Source organism: Coregonus lavaretus (genome assembly GCF_964263955.1).
Source record: "Coregonus lavaretus genome assembly, chromosome: 24".
Taxonomy (NCBI): domain Eukaryota; kingdom Metazoa; phylum Chordata; class Actinopteri; order Salmoniformes; family Salmonidae; genus Coregonus; species Coregonus lavaretus.
In genome coordinates this window covers 5804828-5828166 of record NC_140011.1, presented here as the reverse complement: position 1 = coordinate 5828166, position 23339 = coordinate 5804828, and the positions used below count along the sequence as shown (strand labels likewise).

The window sequence follows — 23339 nt, the reverse complement described above, 5'->3', positions numbered from 1 at the left end:
CATACAGAGTCTTTTGACCGTGCTATCTGTGCATCCGCTATTGTTTGATTCAAGAACACCTAAGGTATAGTTCAATGTGTTGTGTATATTCATATATTTATAAAAACATATATATTTCTTGTAACAGTATGTATGTGTGTGTGTGTGTGTGTGTGTGTGTGTGTGTTTGGAATAGAAATGTCACTTAAATGTGTAGCGAACACAATGTACAATTACTAAAATACTCGTCTTAAACTATATGTGCAACTGGGCTAGGATACTCTTAATCGGAATAGGTTTGCTCTTGGAGGAATAATGAAACAGGAAACAAACTTTTAAAATAGAAAAAGCCGGCATATTTATTCACAACTGGTAAATGGTAATCAACGGATAATCAAGGTTTAAAATAAAATGTCAATGTCAGTATTACAAATAATTAAAGTATCAAAATGTCATGTCAATATCAAAGAAATTCATCAGCGTCAATATAAACAATACGTTTATTTTCCCTCAAATGGATCCTCAGGCGAGCGAACTTCTGCTGTTGGCATTTGGCTCTGTTTTAAGAGGAATGGGGGACAGTAGACCTTCCCTGGTACAAGGTAATCGATGAGGAACCCCTTGTTGGCCATTACTGCCATGTCCTCGGTGAGATGGTGTTGGATGCCTGACTGTATTTGTTGCAGATGGAGCCTGCATACAGTGAGGACACAAAGCTGATCGACCATGAAGAGCTATTCCTACTAATGCGTCCATTGTGCAGTGGGATTTGTAGTTGGAGAACATCTCACTCTGCAGCAGAAGAGAGGGCGGTGTCTGACACCTAAGCTCCAGCAAGTTGGCCTTCAATTCCTCTGATGACATCAAGATGGTCACTGTTTCGAGCTGTGTGTATAGGAAGTTGGCCCACTTGATCCTACTGACTGTAGAGGGATGGATGTGAAAGTGTTGGCCCAGGTGTCTGTCCTTCAACCCTGGAGCGAGATGTGTGAGGAAGAGGAATAGCTCATCCACTGGTTTCCGCAAACACAGGCAACATATATATCTACAGTGCCTTGCAAAAGTATTCATCCCCCTTGGCGTTTTTCCTATTTTGTTGCATTACAACCAGTAATTTAAATGGATTTTTATTTGGATTTCATGTAATGGACATACACAAAATAGTCTAAATTGGTGAAGTGAAATGAAAAAAATTACTTGTTTAAAAAAATTATAAAATATAAATAATGGAAAAGTGGTGCATGCATATGTATTCACCCTCTTTGATATAAAGCCCCTAAATAAGATCTGGTGCAACCAATTACCTTCAGAAGTCACATAATTAGTTAAATAATGTCCACCTGTGTGCAATCTAAGTATCACATGATCTGTCACATGATCTCAGTACATATACACCTGTTCTGAAAGGCCCCAGAGTCTGCAACACCACTAAGCAAGGGACACCACCAAGCAAGCGGCACCATAAAGACCAAGGAGCTCTCCAAACAGGTCAGGAACAAAGTTGTGGAGAAGTACAGATCAGGGTTGGGTTATACAAAAATATCCGAAACTTTGAACATCCCACGGAGCACCATTACATGCATTACTAAATAATTGAAAGAATACTGTATGGCACCACAACAAACCTGCCAAGAGAGGGCTGCCCACCAAAACTCATGGACCAGGCAAGGAGGGCAATAATCAGAGAGGCAACAAAGAGACCAAAGATAACCCTGAAGGAGCTGCAAAGCTCCACAGTGGAGATTGGAGTATCTGTCCATAGGACCACTTTAAGCCGTACACTGCACAGAGCTGGGCTTTACGGAAGAGTGGCCAGAAAAAAGCCATTGCTTAAAGAAAAAAATAAGCAAACACGTTTGGTGTTCGCCAAAAGGTATGTGGGAGACTCCCCAAACATATGGAAGAAGGTACTCTGGTCAGATGAGACTAAAATTGAGCTTTTTGGCCATCAAGGAAAACGATCTGTCTGGCGCAAACCCAACACCTCTCTTCACCCCGAGAACACCATCCCCACAGTGAAGCATGGTGGTGGCAGCATCATGCTGTGGGGATGTGTTTCATCAGCAGGGACTGGGAAACTGGTCAGAATTGAAGGAATGATGGATGGCGCTAAATACAGGTTAATTCTTGAGGGAAACCTGTTTCAGTCTTCCAGAGATTTGAGACTGGGACGGAGGTTCACCTTCCAGCAGGACAATGACCCTAAGCATACTGCTAAAGCAACACTCAAGTGGTTTAAGGGGAAACATTGAAATGTCTTGGAATGGCCTAGTCAAAGCCCAGACCTCAATCCAATTGAGAATCTGTGGTATGACTTAAAGATTGCTGTACACCAGCGGAACCCATCCAACTTGAAGGAGCTGGAGCAGTTTTACCTTGAAGAATGGGCAAAAATCCCAGTGGCTAGATGTGCCAAGCTTATAGAGACATACCCCAAGAGACTTGCAGCTGTAATTGCTGCAAAAGGTGGCTCTACAAAGTATTGACTTTGGGGGGGGTGAATAGTTATGCACGCTCAAGTTATGTTTTTTTGTCTTATTTCTTGTTTGTTTCACAATAAAAAATGCATGTTGTTCAAATCAAATGATACAAACCCCCCCAAAATCAATTTTAATTCCAGGTTGTAAGGCAACAAAATAGGAAAAATGCCAAGGGGTGTGAATACTTGATTAGTTTGATGTCATTGCTTTACATTTGTATCAAATAATTGTTGTTGGTTTTATAGGGCCTGCACAGCCATTTTGTAGGCAGCAGCATAATAATGTTTTAAGGAGGTTGACTGTGGATGCATCGTGTGTGTATTTAATGTAACATTGTTGTATTGTGTATTTCATTTAACATACACCACATTCTCAAGAATATTCTTATTGATAATAACCCAATGTTTAAACTAATTTACAACATGAAAACAATCAAAATCTTGCAGAGTACTTGGATGGAAGAGTGACCTCCTCATTCCTCAGTGGCCATCAGACTCCAGGCCATCAGACTTAAGTAGTCACCACTAGTCGGCCTCTGCCCAGTACCATGCCCTGAACAGTTTTACAGCCTGAATTTAAAATGGATTACGTTTAGATTTTTTTGTCACTGGCCTACACACAATACCACATAATGCTATCTACACCACACAGATAATTCAAATTATCAAAGCTTGATGATTAGTTGATTATTTGAATCAACTTTGTAGTCTAGGGCAAAACCCTAAACGTGCACCACTTGGGGTCCTGAGGACCGAGTTTGGAAAACCCTGCCATAATGTCAAAGTTTTTCGAAATGTTTACAAATTAATTTTAAATGAAAAGCTGAAATGTCTTGAGTCAATAAGTATTCAACCCCTTTGTTATGGCAAGCCTTAATAAGTTCAGGAGTAAACATTTGCTGAACAAGTCACATAGTAAGTTGCATGGACTCAATAATAGTGTTTAACATGATTTTTGAATGACTACCACATCTCTGTACCCCACACATACAATTTTCTGTAAGGCCCCTCAGTCAAGCAGTGAATTTCAAACACAGATTCAACCACAAAGACCAGGGAGGTTTTCCAGTGCCTCGCAAAGAAGGGCACCTATTGGTAGATGAGTAAAAAAAAAAAAAGCAGACATTGAATATCCCTTTGAGCATGGTGAAGTTATTCATTACACTTTGGATGGTGTATCAATACACCCAGTCACTACAAAGATACAGTGCTGGAGTCCTTCCTAACTCAGTTGCCGGAGAGGAAGGAAACCGCTCATGAGGCCAATGGTGACTTTAAAACAGTTACAGAGTTTAATGGCTGTGATAGGAGAAAACTGAGGATGGATCAACAACATTGTAGTTACTCCAGAATACTAACCTAATTGACAGAGTGAAAAGAAGGAAGCCTGTACATAATAAAAATATTCAAAAACATGCATCCTGTTTGCAACAAGGCAGTAAAGCAGGGGTGTCAAACTCATTCTATAGAGGGCCGAGTGTCTGTGGGTTTTTGTTTTTTCCTTTCAATTAAGACCTAGACAACCAGGTGAGGGGAGCTCCTTACTAATTAGTGACCTTAATTCATCAATCAAGTACAAGGGTGGAGCAAAAACCTGCAGACATTCGGCCCTCCGTGGAATGAGTTTGACACACTGCAATACTGCAACAAATGTGGCAAAGTAATTCACTTTTTGTCCTAAGTTTGGGGCAAATCCAATACAACACATTACTGAGTTTCACTCTCCATATTCTTAAGCAGAGTGGTGGCTGCATCATGTTATGGGTATGCTTGTAATCGTTAACGACTGGGGAGTTTTTTAGGATAAAAAATAAAGAGAATGGAGCTAAGCACAGGCAAAAAGTCCGGAGGAAAACCTGGTTTAATCTGCTTTTCACCAGACACTGGGAGATTAATTCACCATTCAGCAGGACAATAACCTAAAACACAAGGCCAAATCTACACTGGAGTTGCTTACCAAGAAGAGAGTGGCCGAGTTACAGTTTTGACTTAAATCTACTTGAAAATCTATGGCAAAACCTGAAAATGGTTGTCTAGCAATTCTCAACAACCAATTTGACAGAGCTTGAAGAATTTAGACAATAATAATGGGCAAATGTTGCACAGTCCAGTTGAGGAAAGCTCTTAGAGACTTACCCAAAAAGACTCACAGCTAATCGCTGCCAAAGGTGCTTTTACAAAGTATTGAATCAGGGTATGAATACTTACGTAAATGATATATTTCTTTTAAATAATTGTGCAAAAAATATCTAAAAACATGTTTTCACTTTGTCATTATGGGGTATTGTGTGTAGATGAGTATTTTTTTTCTAAATTTTTTATTCAGGCTGTACCACAGCAAAATGTGGAATAAGTAATTTATATATATACTGTATATGCACGATACAAATAGGTGAAGGACCAGAGAGAAATTGCAAGCTAATACTAATACAGGCGACCAATGGCTAAAAACAGGTTCCCAGGAAAAATAAAATAAAGTGGTTCCCAGGAAGCAGATCGCCATGACCTTTATTATCAGGAAAAACACGCCCATCCCCCCCTAAACCCGCGCCCGGGTCCTTGGGAAGTCCTTGACCGTACCAAAACTCTGTGCAGGGAAAAGATGAATAATTGTCATCGCAAGGATAAGAACCGAGAGTGAAAATAAGTTGTTTGACCAAAAACAATTTAAGATGTGATGCAAACATCAACTGAATGCTTTCAAAATAATTTTCAATATGTTTGAATTAAAAAAATCATGCAATTCAATATTTTTGGTTTACACATTTTTTTGAATTTTCTGTTTCAATGTGCATTACTTCACTTTCACTTACAATAAAAATAAATGTTTAACGTAATTTTTTCTTTTGGGCCAATTCTTTTGAACAATGTGGCTCCATAGGGCTACCACGAGGAAGAGAGGATAATTATCTATTCTGTTTGTGAATTTAAAAGGATATTTATGGAAGAAGGGGGGTGCGTGTCTGTGTGTGTAAGTGTGTAAGTGTGTAAGTGTGTGTGTGTGCGTGTGTGGCAGGGGAAGAAAGCAAGATTCACTGAAAGAGGAGAAGAAAGCACACCAGTGAAACAAAAAAACAAACATAAAAAACAAAAAAACGCTGACTTCTTACTTTCTCCTGCCTTGGCGGAGAAATAAACAGTGATTATCAAATCAGTTACAACCGCTGTGTCATAAATCACTGCATATGAGAGGAAAAATGACACCTCATTGCCGCTTCGCTCCCCTTCCTCTCCTCTCCTTTCTGCATGTCTTTGTTTTCTCCCGGAGAGCCCTCTCATGAATGATTTAAAGAGCGATCTGTTTTCTGAGAGAAAGCTGTCTCTCTAGCAGGAAGTTAACCTCTGAGGGGCGGAGCTTGTGTGAGGTAACCTATAAGGGGCGTGGAAAGCCAAAGGGTTTACTCAGGGCCGGTCTTTGCTGTTCTGCCACCATAGGTAAGACCAAAAAATGCCTCCCTCTGCAAAACTAGAATAGTCCCAGTAAGCAAAATGAAGGACCAAAAATCTATGTCTGTGGACAGTGAAATCAAAGCTAGTATGGACCGCACCAAATCTGAACCAAACATAGACGTCTAGGATTGGTACAGATTTGGTCCGGACTGGACCAAAAACCAATGTCCGTGGATGTGGAAATCAAGGGTGGTCCGGAACTGCACCAAAAAAAGACATCCAAAAGGCGTCGGCATCGCTCCATGCTTACTGAAATGGGGCATTACAGTGTTGCCTGAAATTGAATTTTATAATAATAATAATAATAATATGCCATTTAGCAGACGCTTTTATCCAAAGCGACTTACAGTCATGCGTGCATACATTTTTATTTTTTTTTTGTGTATGGGTGGTCCCGGGGATCGAACCCACTACCTTAGCGTTACAAGCGCCGTGCTCTACCAGCTGAGCTACAGAGGACCACGTATGAATGCCCATCAACGTGGTAAGTCTACCGTTTGTAAAACACCAAAAAACAATGTCTGGACAGGACCAAAAAAAGACGTTGGCTCATGCTTACTGGGGTGTAGCCTACCATGTCAGCCCGCAATATAATTTTATGAATGCCCATCCATGTGGTAGGCCCACCATTGGTAAAACAGGCCATTGCATTTGCTTTATTAGTCCTGATTCCTGTGACTAATGAATTTGTCTATTTAAACTCTGAAAATCAGCTACCCAACCGTATCAGGAGTTATCGTGAGCCTATTTGCAACGTGTTTACACAGCGGGAAATGCAGAAGTATTTTAATTTTCACTATGATCAGCTTGTCAAAAATGTATGGATGCAAACTTGAAACCACTGATCATGACAATGGGGTGAAACTCTTGGACAACAGTTGTGATTGTCCATTCCGTATTGTCCATTTTACTTTGACCTGTCCTGTTTTTAGGATATGTTGTTTGTTAACATGACAGCGCATTTTTATTTGATTGAGCGCCATTTAGGTTAGGCTATATGATCGGAGAAAGCTACATGATGTAAAAAGTGTTCATCTCATTACATTGTCATACATTTTATCTCCAGCCTGTAGGCTACAGAAAAGGCCACATACTCTTTCTACCATATCCTATATCTGCTACATGATTTATATTAGATTATGTTTTTGACGGAACGTTGGTGAGGCGCACTGGGAATGGACAAGCAAAATATTTTGCGCCCCTACCTGCTTATCAAAGGGCGGCATCAGCGCTCACCTAAAAAGCCCATATGCCACTGGTTGAGAGAAAATGTTTTTGGGCAGAATTATGTGAGGTTTTATGTGTTGTTGTTGGAGGTGTGTCTTGGTCAGTTTAGCTCAGAAAATGCCGCCCTCGTCAATCTACCACCATAGGCGGCGGCCTAATCCTGTCTAATGAGCGGGCTGGCCGTGGGTTTACTCCGCCCAAAATCTGTCCACGAAAATAAAACCACGAATTGAGGAATTTTGTATGGAGGTCAATGACAGTGTCGAATTTGGTCAACAATTTTGTTTGTGCTAATTTGCTACAGGAGGCATATTTGATCAAGTGGAAGTTTCGTAATGGTTAGGTTGTTAGGAATGCACTGACATAAATGGAGACAAGTGGTATTTTGGTAACTTTGAAAAAAATAACTTTATATCGGGGGTTGTGCCTGTGGTTCACACGCGTCTGCCCTCTCATTGGCTAGAATGGTCTCACCCTGCCTTGCATCTTTGAGGACATGTATTTCCATTGTTAGAGCGGTCACTCAACTATCTTGTCAATTTAATAGAAAATCCTTGATCTTGTCAATTGTAACTTTGCAGCTGGCCCATCTAGTGGATATTACTCAATTCTGCCTCCAGGACAAGATTCATCCCAATTAACGTCAACCTGCATTAATGCATATGTATAATGTATCTTCTCACACGTAAGATACAGTATGTTTGCATTTCGTAGTTGGATGGAAATGCAAAAAATATATCAATAGAAATAAAAAGTGGATCAGATATTCAGAAATCATTGAATTAACTTACATTTATTACCTGATATCTCAACATAATTTTGGTGGAACTGCAGACACGTACAACCTCAATATCAGTTTTGGATTTGGAATGCTACTCCCTCACCATGTAGGCAGCTGTGTGTTGGATAACACTTACAGAGCTTCACACACACAATAATTCAACATAAGATCACACAGTCCCATGCTACTATACTGGAGGTCCATCATCGATCATCCCCTCTCTCTCTCTCTCTCTCTCTCTCTCTCTCTCTCTCTCTCTCTCTCTCTCTCTCTCTCTCTCTCTCTCTCTCTCTCTCTCTCTCTCTCTCTCTCTCTCTCTCTCTCTCTCTCTCTCTCTCTCTCTCTCTCTCTCTCTCTCTCTCTCTCTCTCTCTCTCTCTCTCTCCCTCTCCCTCTCCCTCTCCCTCTCCCTCTCTCCCCTGGTATGGGTTTCTACTTCATCTCCCCTCACCTTCACCACAAGGTAAAGGACACCAAAGAAAACTTTGGCATAATTCAAAACCCAGTCAGTGTGGCAGTTTCCAAAGTCAAAATCCCAATAACATTGATAATCAAGTCCCAAAAAAGAGTGCTGTGAAACAACAGAGAAACAACAAAGGGCAAGCTAGCAGCAATCCTTCATTCTCCACAGGAGGTAAAGTAGACAGACCTTTGAGACCCAAAATGACTCACTACTTGGGCCTAACAACCTGTCATTTTCACATAAGACATACAGACCTACCTGTCCCATTGCCTTATCTGTCACACAGACTTATCTGTCACCCACATACCTCACACAGAGCTCTTGAATGTCACACAGAACTTCCTCACACAAACTTTACACAGACTTTGCCTGTTAAACGAACACAGTCCTATCTGCAATACTCAGATGTACTGGGCCTTTGAGCCAGGAAGGTAATGTTAAGCCCCCCCCCCCTCTCCTCCCACCCGAACAGCCCTTAGTTTATATGAACCCTCAATTTAATGACATGTTCTCTTTTACAGAAAGTGATTTGATCAATTGATGGCGACAGAGTCACACATTGTATAAGATGACTTCCCAAGCAAAGCCCAATTACTTTGACTCTTTAACTTCAGAAGGTCGTAGCTTAGTTTCTGAATGTCGCATCTTACTCTGGCATTTTACCGCTTGTTTCTAGCCTAAAGCATTGCAGATGTCTCATTTTAGATCGGCATAAACAATTGCGAATTGTAAAACAAAAAATTTAAAAAACTCTAACCAGTCCTCCAAACCTGCAGTAGCCTCATCCATTCCACCCCCCCCCCCCCCCCCCCCATCCCCCAAACTTGTACTACCACAGGCGTAGCCCCACCTGCTACAACCCTCAGCCCTACCACCCCCCACTCCCCCAAACTTGCAGAACCCTAGCTCCACCCGTTTCTGCCCTACCAGCCTCAACAGCTTGGTAGAAGGAGACTGAGGGAGCAAAGAGCTCTCAGCACATTATCTCACTCAGCAGGGGGCCCAGGTATCACAGGGAGATACACACGGCCAAGAGACAAACACGCCAAACAGCCACAATACAACATGTTCATCTGAAAAACACTACTCCCACTCACAGGGCTCAATCATTAGCATTAACATCGTATGGTCATATGGTTTGAGGTAGTTTGAGGTGACTTTGTCGTCCAACGTGTTGAGAAAGTAAATAAAAAATAAATAAAAAGAAGAGTGGGTCCCTCAACTTGGGAAAGGGCCTGTTCAAACTCAACTAAGAAAGTCTTAGGGCGACATTTTCATCTTGCTTAAACAGCTGCGCTGTGAACTAATGCACTGCAACATTCAAAATAATGGCAGAATACTGTACCTGCTTGTGGCGCATGTACCACACTGTACCTAATTGGCCATTTAAACTAGAAAGGGGCATTGCGCTGTGAAAATATCGGAAGTCATTCACTTTCAATGAAAGGAAAGTGAGAGAAGCAGAGTGGGCGGGGGAACCATTGAGCGATGTGAGCATGCGCGAGGGAGCTAAACAGGATTGGACTAAAGTTGGGGAAAGCTGAACTTTATTCAAATCCTCCGCAATATCATGACGCAAGTGACCAATCGATGCTCACCATAGCTTCCAACCCCTACTGGATTGGCTGACAATGGCTGTTGATACGTAGCACTAGCTTGCTTGCTAGCTTGTTAGCACCCACATGAGGGCAATGCTAGCGTGGCTAGGCGAGTGCTGCTTATATAGTGTAAATGCTCCATAAATCTGCGGTTAAACTGAAGTTTCTCCTCATTGTAATTGATAAAAAGAAATGTTACAATATAAATCGCGCTGCAGATATAATTTCATTTACACTATGCGTTAGCTCACAGCGCAGGTGTCTTTGTGACAGGAAAATGTCACCCTTTGTGTGCCTTTTAACAGACTTCTTGATGCCACCTATAGCCTGGCGCCCTGCCCTATGCTTTCTGCCCTATGTCAGATTACCAGGGAGGCAAATGTAGGTCTTCACCCTCATTGCCCTCGTATGTCTCTGGCCCCGGCAGGGCTTTCTGTCTTGGGCCTATAATCCACTTAGTTGGCTCTTTCTATTCTTCCTGTATGGCTCTAAGCCGAGATATTGATTCCATTCTACAGACCCACTCAACGACCTGCTGCCTATTCCATTAGAAAGGCCCAATCCACGTCTGTGCACAGTCCTAATCCAAATACATTATACAGTCTAGAATGGTTTAGAATGGTCGCTGGTAGCAGTGACCTCCTCCCCTCTCCACTCCATTGCTCTGGATAGCCAGTGACAGATGGGGCGATGAAGAGGGGGAGAGAGAGAGTCAGAGTTCCGGTCATACAGTGAGCTTTCCCTCTGAATCGTTTTTCACCAATGTAAATACGCGTACGCACACACACTCTACACACACACATCGTAATATTGTATTATTGTACATTTTCTATTGTACATTTGTAATAATAGAGTAATAATGTAACAATGTATTGTATGATATATTGTTTTATTCCTGTTTGGACCGCAGGAAGAGTAGCTACGCAGGAAGAGTAGCTGCTGCCTAAATACTAAATGATTATGTAGAATTTAGGGCTTTCTCTCCTTGAAATTGAGATGGTGCTTCTTTTAGTGTGGCCCCTCAACAACAAAGGGATAGTGCAGTTTTTATAGGACCTGATAAATACAATAGGACCAAGCAAGGTGTATGTACAGTCCCTGAATAGGACTAAATGTCCTTATGGAAATAATGTAATATCTTGGGAATCTGGTTCTGTGTGTGTGTTGCTTTCACTCGCTTCATTGAGTTCAATTACTGATTATTACCTCTCACTGTTTAGTGTTCAGTCACTGAGCTACTGCTGAAGGGGCCAGGGAGTGGGGAGTGCAGGGGACACACGAGCCCTTCAGGAAAGGACTCTCTACCTCTCCCCTCCGTCGATATCACCACCTTATGTCATTACTGCGGCGACCTGGACTAACTAAGAAGCGCGCCATTTGGTCTTCTTTTATAATATAAAACCCTTTTCACCGCGAGCGGTCCCAGCGGTGCCTCTGCAACGGGGGTGAATATTCATTATTCATTATTTAAATGTTCTCCCGAGCAGTTTGGAAATCCCAATATATTCCGTGCCAGATGAGATGGCTCAGCCTTATTGTCCTGAGGGAACATTGACTAATCACCTGGCCTTCGGAAATCGGTATCCAACGGTAATCATCAGACACCTCCGATTATACAGTAGTGTCCGGAGACCCCCCACCGGCCCATTGACCGACCAACCCCCATCACCCAATATTCCCTCCCTCCTTCCCTCCATCCCTCCATCCCTCCCTTCCTCCCCCCAGGCATCCTAGAATAACAGCATTGATCAGTGATTATGTTACGGGCGGTGTGGGCGGTGATGGAGGAAGACGTCAGGCATCAGTCATTTCCATAGGGGCTATTTGGGTCACCTTGTTACCGGATGCAACAGCATAGACAGTATTGTACTGTTATAGTTTATTTTCTCGATCTGGATGTCAAGGGAGAGACTGAGAGATGAGGTATGTTCTTTAGGTAAGGAAATTATAATATTATATGGTCATTTAGCTAGCAGACACTTTTATGCAAAGCAACTTAGTGAATATGTTTGTTCAGTAGCTATATGTGGCCCTTGCGGGAACTCACAAAACAACTGATAGAGGTATTGTATTTGATATGGGGAAATTGGGGAACGTTGGTAAGTTAAGAATTGGGCAGAGGGCTGTTGGGCAGGGTTGCTGGGTTTGGGAGATAGGGTTAGGTTAGGGTCAGGAGTTATTCCTGACCAAGTGACCAGCTCTACATCTAGGCTATATGTGGTCAGGAAAAACTCCAGGCCCTACCATGTGAAATGGTATATCCCTCCCTCTTTACTCTTGTCTTTCTCTCGCTCGCTCTGCTTCTCCCTCGGCCTCGGCCTCTCAATGCTAAGCCTGAAAAGTGTCTGTGATCAATACCTCCAGGCCTGCTCCTCCTTCTAACCACAGGCCGGGGGGTGGCAGAGCTGCCTGGGGGACTGGAGTGCTGTGTCAGCATCCACTCAAGACCTCAAACACCTCTCTACTCCTCTCCTTCTCTCATCACCTCTGTCAACCAACACCACCTCAACACAATCCCTCACTCACACGTTTTTCACTTTTCATGCTACACACCTCCATCCCCCTCTCCTCCCCTCCTCCCTCCATTCTAACGTGGCTGTTAAATACCATTCAAATGTCACCCTGCCATATTGATTGGAATAATAATTTTGAGAGGTGGGAGAAATGGCTTGCTGAAGCTAAGCAGGCGGTGCAACGGCGAAAGGCATCTCTCACTGTCACAAAGTTGCCATGGAAGAGGTTCCCAGTTCCCGTCCAGCACCACGGCGCCACGGTAGATGTGGACGCAGGTTTACGTTAAGACCACCGAGGCCGTGTGTTTGTGTCATTCATCATCACGCCGTAGTAGACCAATGACAGCGAGAGTAGTAGGATTCATGCACAGGGAGTAACAGAGGTTCAGTGTAAAGGACCTAGGATTAGTGTGGTTATGTATGTTGGGGAGTGTGAGAGTGTGTATGAACGTAACAGTGATTTAGTTATAGCTTTCTAAACAAACAATAAGAGTAGCGTTGAAACCAAACAACTAACATATTTTTCAGGTGTGAGACCTATTTTCAGTGTGTGAACATTGAAGTAAACTAATTTACCCAGCAGCCAACACTTCTCTCTGTAAAACACCTTGGTCGTGCTCAGTAGAGCACACCGTAGCAGAACGTCGCAGAACATTTGCATCAGAAAATTGACAAGATATTGGACAAGTTCAGGTAGTACCTCCCCGTTTCACTCGGTTTCAACTTCTCCACCATACTGAACATGACGCTGTTCTCTATAGCATTTAATAGTAACTCAATCTTACCTTGCGGGCACCTCGATGTTGGAGATAGCGTAAAAGTACTTGAGCAGGTTGTCCCTCTGCACGTAGGTTCCCCCCAGGGCCGGCCTGAGCAGCCTCAGCCTGAGGTTAGTGAAGGTAAAGAAGTCCCTAAGGCCCTTCATACTCTCCATACGGGTGTACAAGCTGTCCATGTTGAGCAACCTCGGCCCGGCGAACACCGCGAAACGCTCCCGAACCTCGAACTTCACGTTCTTATCGTTCTTCGATCCCACCCAGCGTGAGAACTGCTCAGTGCAGATGACACGGGTAATATTCGCAGGCGATAGGTCGGGGACACGCTTTGGTGCCATGTTAAAGGAGTCGAGACAATCGTCGGCGTAGAACTGGTAGGGCTGCCAGGTGCGGCCGTGGTCCGTGGACTTGTCCAGCACCATTATGGTGGGGCGGCCGTACTCAAAGGTAATGGCGATGTCATCCGTCAGCTCCAGGCTCTTGTTCCAGGCTAGGGAGATGTTGGCCAAGAGGGGTTCTGGGTAACGGGACCATGTGACTGTCTGCCAGTAGGTGATGCGGCCGGTGCGCTCGCGGTCCTGCATCAGCTGAGGAGGGTGGGCCAGGTCCGGATTGGCGGCGTCACACTCGTCACTGCACAGGTACGGGTTCTCCTGCAGAGTCAAAACAACACAACCGAGTCAGTGGACAGACAGTAAATGGATGCACTAAATTATTCTCAAGTCTCAGGTGAAATGGAATATACAGTGGGGAAAAAAGTATTTAGTCAGCCACCAATTGTGCAAGTTCTCCCACTTAGAAAGATGAGAGAGGCCTGTAATTTTCATCATAGGTACACGTCAACTATGACAGACAAATTGAGATTTTTTTTCTCCAGAAAATCACATTGTAGGATTTTTAATGAATTTATTTGCAAATTATGGCGGAAAATAAGTATTTGGTCACCTACAAACAAGCAAGATTTCTGGCTCTCACAGACCTGTAACTTCTTCTTTAAGAGGCTCCTCTGTCCTCCATTCGTTACCTGTATTAATGGCACCTGTTTGAACTTGTTATCAGTATAAAAGACACCTGTCCACAACCTCAAACAGTCACACTCCAAACTCCACTATGGCCAAGACCAAAGAGCTGTCAAAGGACACCAGAAACAAAATTGTAGACCTGCACCAGGCTGGGAAGACTGAATCTGCAATAGGTAAGCAGCTTGGTTTGAAGAAATCAACTGTGGGAGCAATTATTAGGAAATGGAAGACATACAAGACCACTGATAATCTCCCTCGATCTGGGGCTCCACGCAAGATCTCACCCCGTGGGGTCAAAATGATCACAAGAACGGTGAGCAAAAATCCCAGAACCACACGGGGGGACCTAGTGAATGACCTGCAGAGAGCTGGGACCAAAGTAACAAAGCCTACCATCAGTAACACACTACGCCACCAGGGACTCAAATCCTGCAGTGCCAGACGTCTCCCCCTGCTTAAGCCAGTACATGTCCAGGCCCGTCTGAAGTATGCTAGAGTGCATTTGGATGATCCAGAAGAGGATTGGGAGAATGTCATATGGTCAGATGAAACCAAAATAGAACTTTTTGGTAAAAACTCAACTCGTCGTGTTTGGAGGACAAAGAATGCTGAGTTGCATCCAAAGAACACCATACCTACTGTGAAGCATGGGGGTGGAAACATCATGCTTTGGGGCTGTTTTTCTGCAAAGGTACCAGGACGACTGATCCGTGTAAAGGACAGAATGAATGGGGCCATGTATCGTGAGATTTTGAGTGAAAACCTCCTTCCATCAGCAAGGGCATTCAAGATGAAACGTGGCTGGGTCTTTCAGCATGACAATGATCCCAAACACACCGCCCAATGCAACGAAGGAGTGGCTTCGTAAGAAGCATTTCAAGGTCCTGGAGTGGCCTAGCCAGTCTCCAGATCTCAACCCCATAGAAAATATTTGGAGGGAGTTGAAAGTCCGTGTTGCCCAGCGACAGCCCCAAAACATCACTGCTCTAGAGGAGATCTGCATGGAGGAATGGGCCAAAATACCAGCAACAGTGTGTGAAAACCTTGTGAAGACTTACAGAAAACGTTTGACCTGTGTCATTGCCAACAAAGGGTATATGGAGAAACTTTTGTTATTGTCCAAATACTTATTTTCCACCATAATTTGCAAATAAATTCATTAAAAATCCTACAATGTGATTTTCTGGAAAAAAAATTCTCATTTTGTCTGTCATAGTTGACGTGTACCTATGATGAAAATTACAGGCCTCTCTCATCTTTTTAAGTGGGAGAACTTGCACAATTGGTGGCTGACTAAATACTTTTTTCCCCCACTGTAGACTATGATCAGTCCCTCCAGGATTCTGCAATCAAAAATGTATTTTACATAATCAACAATTCCCCGCAAATTTGACCAATCACCTAACTATTTCCGCATAAAACAGTCAAATCATCGCAATATTATCACATAAAACTGACCCATCACCGCAGTACATAGAGGGCATGCGATTTCAACCAATCACGGCACATTTACCGCATAATATGGTTAAATCAAGCCACACATCAACAATCATTTTCCCTCGTCAGCTAATTTTCGCAACAAATTGGACAAAATCATTGCATATTGCCAGAATTGACACAGCAAAATCAAGCATTTTTGTCTGCAAATATCACAAAACTGTATGATGCTAAAGAAGAAATTCCTGTACACTACTTTCATGCTACTGGCATTCATCCTAAAACTTAAACCGAAACATTGAATATTAAAATAAAAAAATTGAAAAGTAAATGTTTTCCTGCTTAATCAAGTCGGTGAACTGCGCCTGCACAAAAAGCTAACATCAGTCAGTCAAACCCATACTAATAACAAAAGCAAGTTTACAGTTCTGTGGAGGCTGAGTTTATAAAGCATCTGATTTATGGTGACACTACGATAAGAGAAAAAAACTACAAGCATAAGCAGAATCTAGTGGCGCCAGTGTAAGATAAACTATTCTTAGAAGAAAGTTAAAGGAAAGGGGGATACCTAGTCAGTTGTACAACTGCATGCATTCAACTGAAATGTGTCTTCCGTATTTAACCCAACCCCTCGGAATCAGAGAGGTGCAGGGGGCTGCCATAATTGATATCTACGTCATCGGCGCCCGGGGAACAGTGGGTTAACTGCCTTGCTCAGGGGCAGAACGGCAGATTTTTACCTTGTCAGCTCGGGGATTCGATTCACCAACCTTTCGATTACTGGCCCAATGCTCCTATCCGCCAGGCTACCTGCCGCCTGCTAGAGCGGGGGTACTCAGATCCTAGCCTCAGGGTCCGCAACCGCAAACCTGCTGTTTTCATTTTCTCCTTGGTAGTAAATTGATTAGTGTCAGTAGCTAGGTTTCCATCCAATCGGCGACAGATTTTCATGCAAATATTCTAAAATCCAGATAAATAAAATATGCTAATTTTCCCACAAGAGCTGTGTTTCCATCAAATTGACTTGTTGCGGATAAAGGTCTGTGCGTGATGACGTAGTGCACATAAAACATTACTTTTGAGTTTAAATTCCTATTCACCGAATAATAAATACAAGTTAAATGAGTTTCCATCGCATTTTCAACTCTACTGATGGTTTTGTCACAAAACTCTTGTGTTATATAGCGAATGTGCCCACTCTGGTATTGGCATGTGTGCTCTAGCTAACAGCTCGCAGATACAGTTTAGATTATTATGGACAAAAGAGCGAGATTATTTTAATTTGTAAAAACGGCAGCCAAGCCTTGATCATCATGTCACCAGAATAAGACCCTCAATATATATTGGAAAGGAGCATCAAGCTCATCACCTTGCACTTTAATCACCCTGTGAAGTTCAACATAACTTATTTCATCTGTAGCCTAATAAACTGCATGCTTTCCCGAGTCGTAGTGGGAGGACCATACAACATGTCATCACGTGACTCCAAGTTAACTTCGAAATGATGGTTATTACTGTGCCTTCAGAACGTATTCACACCGCTCTACTTTTTACACATTTTGTTGTGTTACAGCCTGAATTTAAAATTGATAAAATTGAGATTTTGTGTCACTGGCCTACACACAATACCCCATAATGTCAAAGTGGAATTATGTTTTTTCGATTTTTTTTTAAACAAATTAATAAAAAATGAAAAGCTGAAATGTATTGAGTCAATATGTATTCAACCCTTTTGTTATGGCAAGCCTAAATAAGTTCAGGAGTAAAAAAAATCTTAACAAGTCACATAATAAGTTGCATGGACTCACTGTGTGCAGTAATAGTGTTTAACATGATTTTTGAATGACTACCTCGTCTCTGTACCCCACACATACAATTATCTGTAAAGTTCTTCAGTCAAGCATTTCAAACACAGATTCAACCACAAAGACCAGGCTTTACAATGCCTCGCAAAGGGCACCTATTGGTAGACTGGGGAGTTTTTCAGGATTAAAAATAAACAGAATAGCGCTAAGCACAGGCAAAATCCCAGAGGAAAACCTGGTTCAGTCTGCTTTCCACAAGACACTGGGAGATGAATTCACCTTTCACCAGGACAATAACCTAAAACACAAGGCCAAATATACACTGGAGTTGCTTGCCAAGATGACAGCGAATGTTCCTGAGTGGCAGAGTCACAGGCAAGACCTGAAAATGGTTGTCTAGCAATGATCAACAACCAATTTGACAAAGCCTGAGGAATTCTGAAAATAATAATGGGCAATTGTTGCACAATCCAGGTGTGGAAAGCTCTTAGAGACTTACCCAGAAAGATTTACAGCTGTAATCGCTGCCAAAGGTGCTTCTACAAAGTTTTGACTCAGGGGTGTGAATACTTATGTAAATGAGATATTTCTGTATTTCATTTTCAATAAATTAGCAAAAATGTCTAAAAACATGTTTTCACTTTGTCATTATGGAGTATTGTGTGTGTAGATGGGTGAAAAAAATATACATTTTTAATCCATTTTGAATTCAGTCTGTAACACAACAAAATGTGGAATTAGTCAAGGGGTATGAGTACTTTCTGAATACACTGTATATCAATATTTGCGCATAAAAGCCTTTCCACCGCCATCTCTCAACATTTCTACAGACACAAAAAGATCCCACATTGTCTAGCGTATTTTGTTTTGTCGATATTTGGAAAGTTTACAGACAATTGTTCTGCTTCCATCAGGCCTTTACGGGCATAAAAAGGTTGGATGGAAACCTGGTTACTGATTGGTCAAAGATTCCACTTGAGGCTGTGTTCAGTAGAGAGATAACGTTTGGAAACAGAGGTTGTAAAATCTTTCGCTAAGATGTGCCCTACTGAACACAACCCTGGTGTTCTAGATCATCAATCCCTGTTAAGAGGGGAAGAATGAAACAACAGCAGAACTACAGATCTTGAAGCTCGGAATTGAACAGCCCTGCTATAGAAGATCTTGCAGTGTGGGCGGCTATGACTTAATATTGAAACGACTGGGTCTTCTCTCCCAACAACAACATTAGATGAGAACCTCCCACTCTCACTTCGGAGAGGTGGCATGCTTGTTTCCTCTCTGTAACTATCCCTACATTTCCAGGATTTCCAGAAATCCCAGTTGGAATATTCCCGGAATCAGCAGGGAATAAGCAGGAAATTCGGAATCCTCCAACCAGGATTTCTGGAAAACCTGGGAATTTTCGGACCAGAATCTGGTCCTGGGCCAAAAAAAGGTACAAATATTTGCCCACCCCTCACTCCTGCCTCAGACACAACGACCCATATGGGAGAGGATTAGTGACCTGCCGTAAGGAAACGACCTATAAAATCCTATTGAAAATGATTACACTGTACAGATGCACAAGGACATATAGGTTATTCAGGACCCTGATTTCTCTTTTGACGAACAGAATATTTGAAGGACAGCTTTTTTCCATCTTCGTAACACTGCAAAAATCCGAAATGTTTTGTCCAAAAATGATGCAGAAAAGCTAATCCATGCTTTTGTCATTTCTAGATGAGTCTACTGCTATGCTCTACTCTCCGGCTACCCAGACAAAGCACTAAATAAACTTCAGTTATAATAACTAAATAAACTGCTAGAATCTTAACTAGAACCCCAAAATTGGATCATATTACTCCAGTGCTAGCCTCTACACTGGCTTCCTGTTAAGGCTAGGGCTGATTTCCAGGTTTTACTGCTAACCAACAAAGCATTACAAGGCCTTGCTCCTACCTATCTCTCTGATTTGGTCCTGCCGTACATACCTACACGTACGCTACGTTCACAAGACGCAGGCCTCCTTATTGTCCATAGAATTTCTAAGCAAACAGCTGGAGCTCAATTTTTATGGAATGGTCTGCCTATCCATGTGAGAGACGCAGACTCGGTCTCAACCTTTAAGTCTTTACTGAAGACTCAACTCTTCAGTAGGTCCTATGATTGAGTGTAGTCTGGCCCAGGGGTGTGAATGTGAACGGCAAGGCACTGGAGCGACAAACCGCCCTTGCTGTCTCCGCCTGGCCAGCTCTCCTCTCTCCACTGGGATTCTCTGCCTCTGACCCTATTACGGGGGCTGAGTCACTGGCTTACTAGTGCTCTTCCATGCTGTCCCTAGGATGGGTGCGTCACTTGAGTGGGTTGAGTCACTGACGTGATCTTCCTGTTCCGTTTTGCACCCCCTCGGGCTCATGCGATGGAGGAGATCTTCGTGGGCTAAACTCAGCCTTGTCTCAAGGTAGTAATTTGGTGGTCTGTTGATATCCCTCTAGTGGTGTGGGGGCTGTGCTTTGGCAAAGTGGGTTTGGGTTGTATCCTGCCTGGTTTGCCATGTCCGGTTGGCCCTGTCCGGTTGCCATGTCCGGTTGGTATCGTCGGAGAGGGTCACAGTGTCCCACGACCCCCCCCTCCCCCCCGTCCCCCCGTCTCAGCCTTCAGTATCTATACTGCAATAATCTATGTGCCGGGGGGCTAGGGTCAGTCTGTTATATCTGGTGTAATTCTACTGTCTTATCTGGTGTCCTGTGTGAATTTAAGTATGCTCCCTCTAATTCTCTCTCTCCCCCTCTTTCCCTCCCCTCCCGGAGGACCTGAGCCCTAGGACCAGGCCTCAGGACTACCTGGCCTGATGACTCCTGGCTATCCCCAGTCCACCTGAACATGCTTCTGCTCCAGTTTCAACTGTTCTGCCTGCTGCTATGGAACCCTGACCTGTTCACCGGACGTGTTACCTTGTCCCGGACCTGCTGTTTTCGACTCTCTCTCTCTCTCTACCGCACCTGCTGTCTCAACCTCTGAATGCTCGGCTATGAAAAGCCAACTGACATTTACTCCTGAGGTACTGACCTGTTGCACCCTCTACAACCACTGTGATTATTATTTGGCCCTGCTGGTCATCTATGAAAGTTTGAACATCTTGAAGAACAATCTGGCCTTAATGGCCATGTACTCTTATAATCTCCAACCGGCACAGCCAGAAGAGGACCTCTCTAGGTTTCTTCCGAGGTTCCTGCCTTTCTAGGGAGTTTTTCCTAGCCACCGTGCTTCCACATCTGCATTGCTTGCTGTTTGGGGTTTTAGGCTGGGTTTCTGTATAGCACTTTGTGACATCTGCTGATTTAAAAAGGGCTTATAAATAAATGTGATTGAATTTGATTGACATACCGGTACTGTTTAGCAATATGTAGGAGGGTCTGTTTAAGAATGACGCAAATATATTATATTATAGTGTTTGTGGATTGGGTGTTTTGCATGTACAGTGGGGTCTGAAGTTATTGGCACAAAATATTTAAGTGCCTTTGAACGGGGTATGGTAATATGTGCAAGAGGCAACATTTTGTGTCAAGAACTGCAATGCTGCTGGATTTTTCACACTCAACAGTGTGTTTCAAGAATGGTCCACAACCCAAAGGACATCCAGCCAACTTGACACAACTGTGGAAAGCATTGGAGTCAACATGGGCCAGCATCCCTGTGGAACGCTTTCTCACCCTTTAGAGTCCATGCCCCAACGAATTGAGGCTGATCTGAGGGCAAAAGGGGGTGCAACTCAATATTAGGAAGGTGACTTTAATGTTTTGTACACTCAGTGTATAATATTACATATTATTTGTTACATTTAACAAAAGTAACATGTTACTTTACAATATTACTTTTTGTGGAAAGTAACGTGTTATATTACTACTTTGCGTTACTTTTATGAAAAAAATCTCAAAGTTGCACTGCTTGTTTGACTGTCAGGCTTGATCACTATTTTCTCCTTTCATATGTAGCGCTGTTTTCCTGTGCTGTGCTATCATAAGGGCTGCTTAATTAGTCATATATGATGTAAGCCAAACATCTGTACAGGTTTCCTATATTTTCATTCAAAATCTTTCTATCGAGCCTCCAGTTCTGGTTACAGACCGCACGTACACGGACCCCTAGAGATTTATCAAGGGCACACTTGCCACTAGACTGGAAAGCCCTCTATGGGCTTTGCTATCACAGAAGCGATCAATGGCAAAGACCAGAGGTGCACCCTCTATACATATCTATGGACAGCGCCCTCTATACATTTCTATGGACAGCAGCTATGACATTTCTCCAAACAGCCTTTCTCTGCTCGCTCGTGATCTAAATGAGGAAACAAATCAAGATTGGATTATGGAAACACGTGCCCAGTAGAGATATCTGTAATAATATTAAGCAATTTGAAAAAGTAACTCATAAAAGTAATCTGATTACATAACGCGTTAGCCCCCAACACTGAACGGCACATAAACTATTTTCTAAAATGTTTTATGTTATACAAGAACACATTGGGAGGTATATTAGACCATTCCTCCATACAGAATATTTCCAGATCCTTGATATCATTTGTCTGCGCTTATGGACTGCCCACTTCAATTCAACCACAGGTTTTCAATAGTGTTCCGGAGACTGAGATGGCCATTGCAAAATGTTGATTTTGTGGTCAATTAACCATTTCTTTGTGGATTTTGATGTATGCTTTTTTGCTGGAAGATCCACTTGCTTCCAACGTTCAGCCTCCTGGCAGAGGCAACCAGGTTTTTGGCTAAAATGTCCTGGTACTGGGTAAAGTTTATGATGCCATTGACCTTAACAAGAGCCCCAAGGACCAGTGGTAGCAAAATAGCCCCATAACATCAAAGATCCACCACCATATTTTACAGTAGGTATGGGGTTATTTTCTGCATGATTCATCTTTTGGATGCAAACCCACCACTGGTGTGCGTGGCCAAAGAGCTCTATTTTCACGTCATCCAAGAAATGTAAACGCCTGGAACTTGGATTGGAAACGGTGCAATGGTCAGATAACATGAAAACAGATCTCTTTGGCCACACCAGCGGTGGGTTTGGCGTAGAAATAATGATGCATAAGCAGAAAAGAACCCCATACCTACTGTCAAATATGCTGGGGGTTTCTTTGATGTTATGGGCCTATTTTGGACAGCAGCTGGTCCTGGGGCCCTTCCAGCAAGACAATAACCCCAAGTACATATCAAAATCCACAAATAAATGGTTAATTGACCACAAAATCCACATTTTGCGATGGCCATCTCAGTCTCTGGACATGAACCCCATTGAACACTTGTGGTTTGAATTGAAGAGGGCAGTCTATAAGGGCAGACAAAGGATATCAAGGATCTGGAAAGATGCGACTTGTGTCTGAACGGTCAAATCTGATTTATTTGTCCTCAAGTGGTTTTTAGACTGTTGTTTGGCATGGCTACTCTGTTGACAGTTTGACAAGAACACGTGGTAGCTAACTATCTTGTTAATTGTTTACAAACAAATGAGTTAATGTGCTAGTAAGCTAAACAGCTACCTAGATAGCTAGTTGACTGCTGTGGCTAGTCAAAAGGACTAGCTTTGATAGTTGGATCATCATCTCCTTTGAGGCTTTAAAAGTGTTCTAACACTATGATTTTGAACATTCAAAGTAACTGGGAAACGTCCATGGCAGGCATTGTTGTCACCTTAGCTTGCTAGATAACATCTGAGTGATGGGAAGCACGAGCACCAATCAGCCTACACCACACACACCCGTTGTTACTATGACAACTAGCGTAGCCATGTCAGCAAATGACTGCTGTCTGAAC

The 23339-nt window shown here is 42.9% G+C and overlaps 1 protein-coding gene across 1 annotated transcript in view; it reads right to left on the bottom strand.

Annotated features, from left to right (window-relative positions):
- The window catches only part of LOC311099370 (netrin-G2-like), a gene marked incomplete at its 5' end in the record, with an annotated part of 126592 nt that extends 109986 nt beyond the window's left edge, over positions 1-16606 (bottom strand). The window contains 2 exons of the mRNA XM_084140080.1: positions 13275-13918; positions 16535-16606. Coding sequence (XP_083996206.1) covers positions 13275-13918; positions 16535-16606 — 716 coding nt within the window. The remainder of the gene's footprint in view (positions 1-13274; positions 13919-16534) is intronic.
- Positions 16607-23339: the final 6733 nt, after the last annotated feature.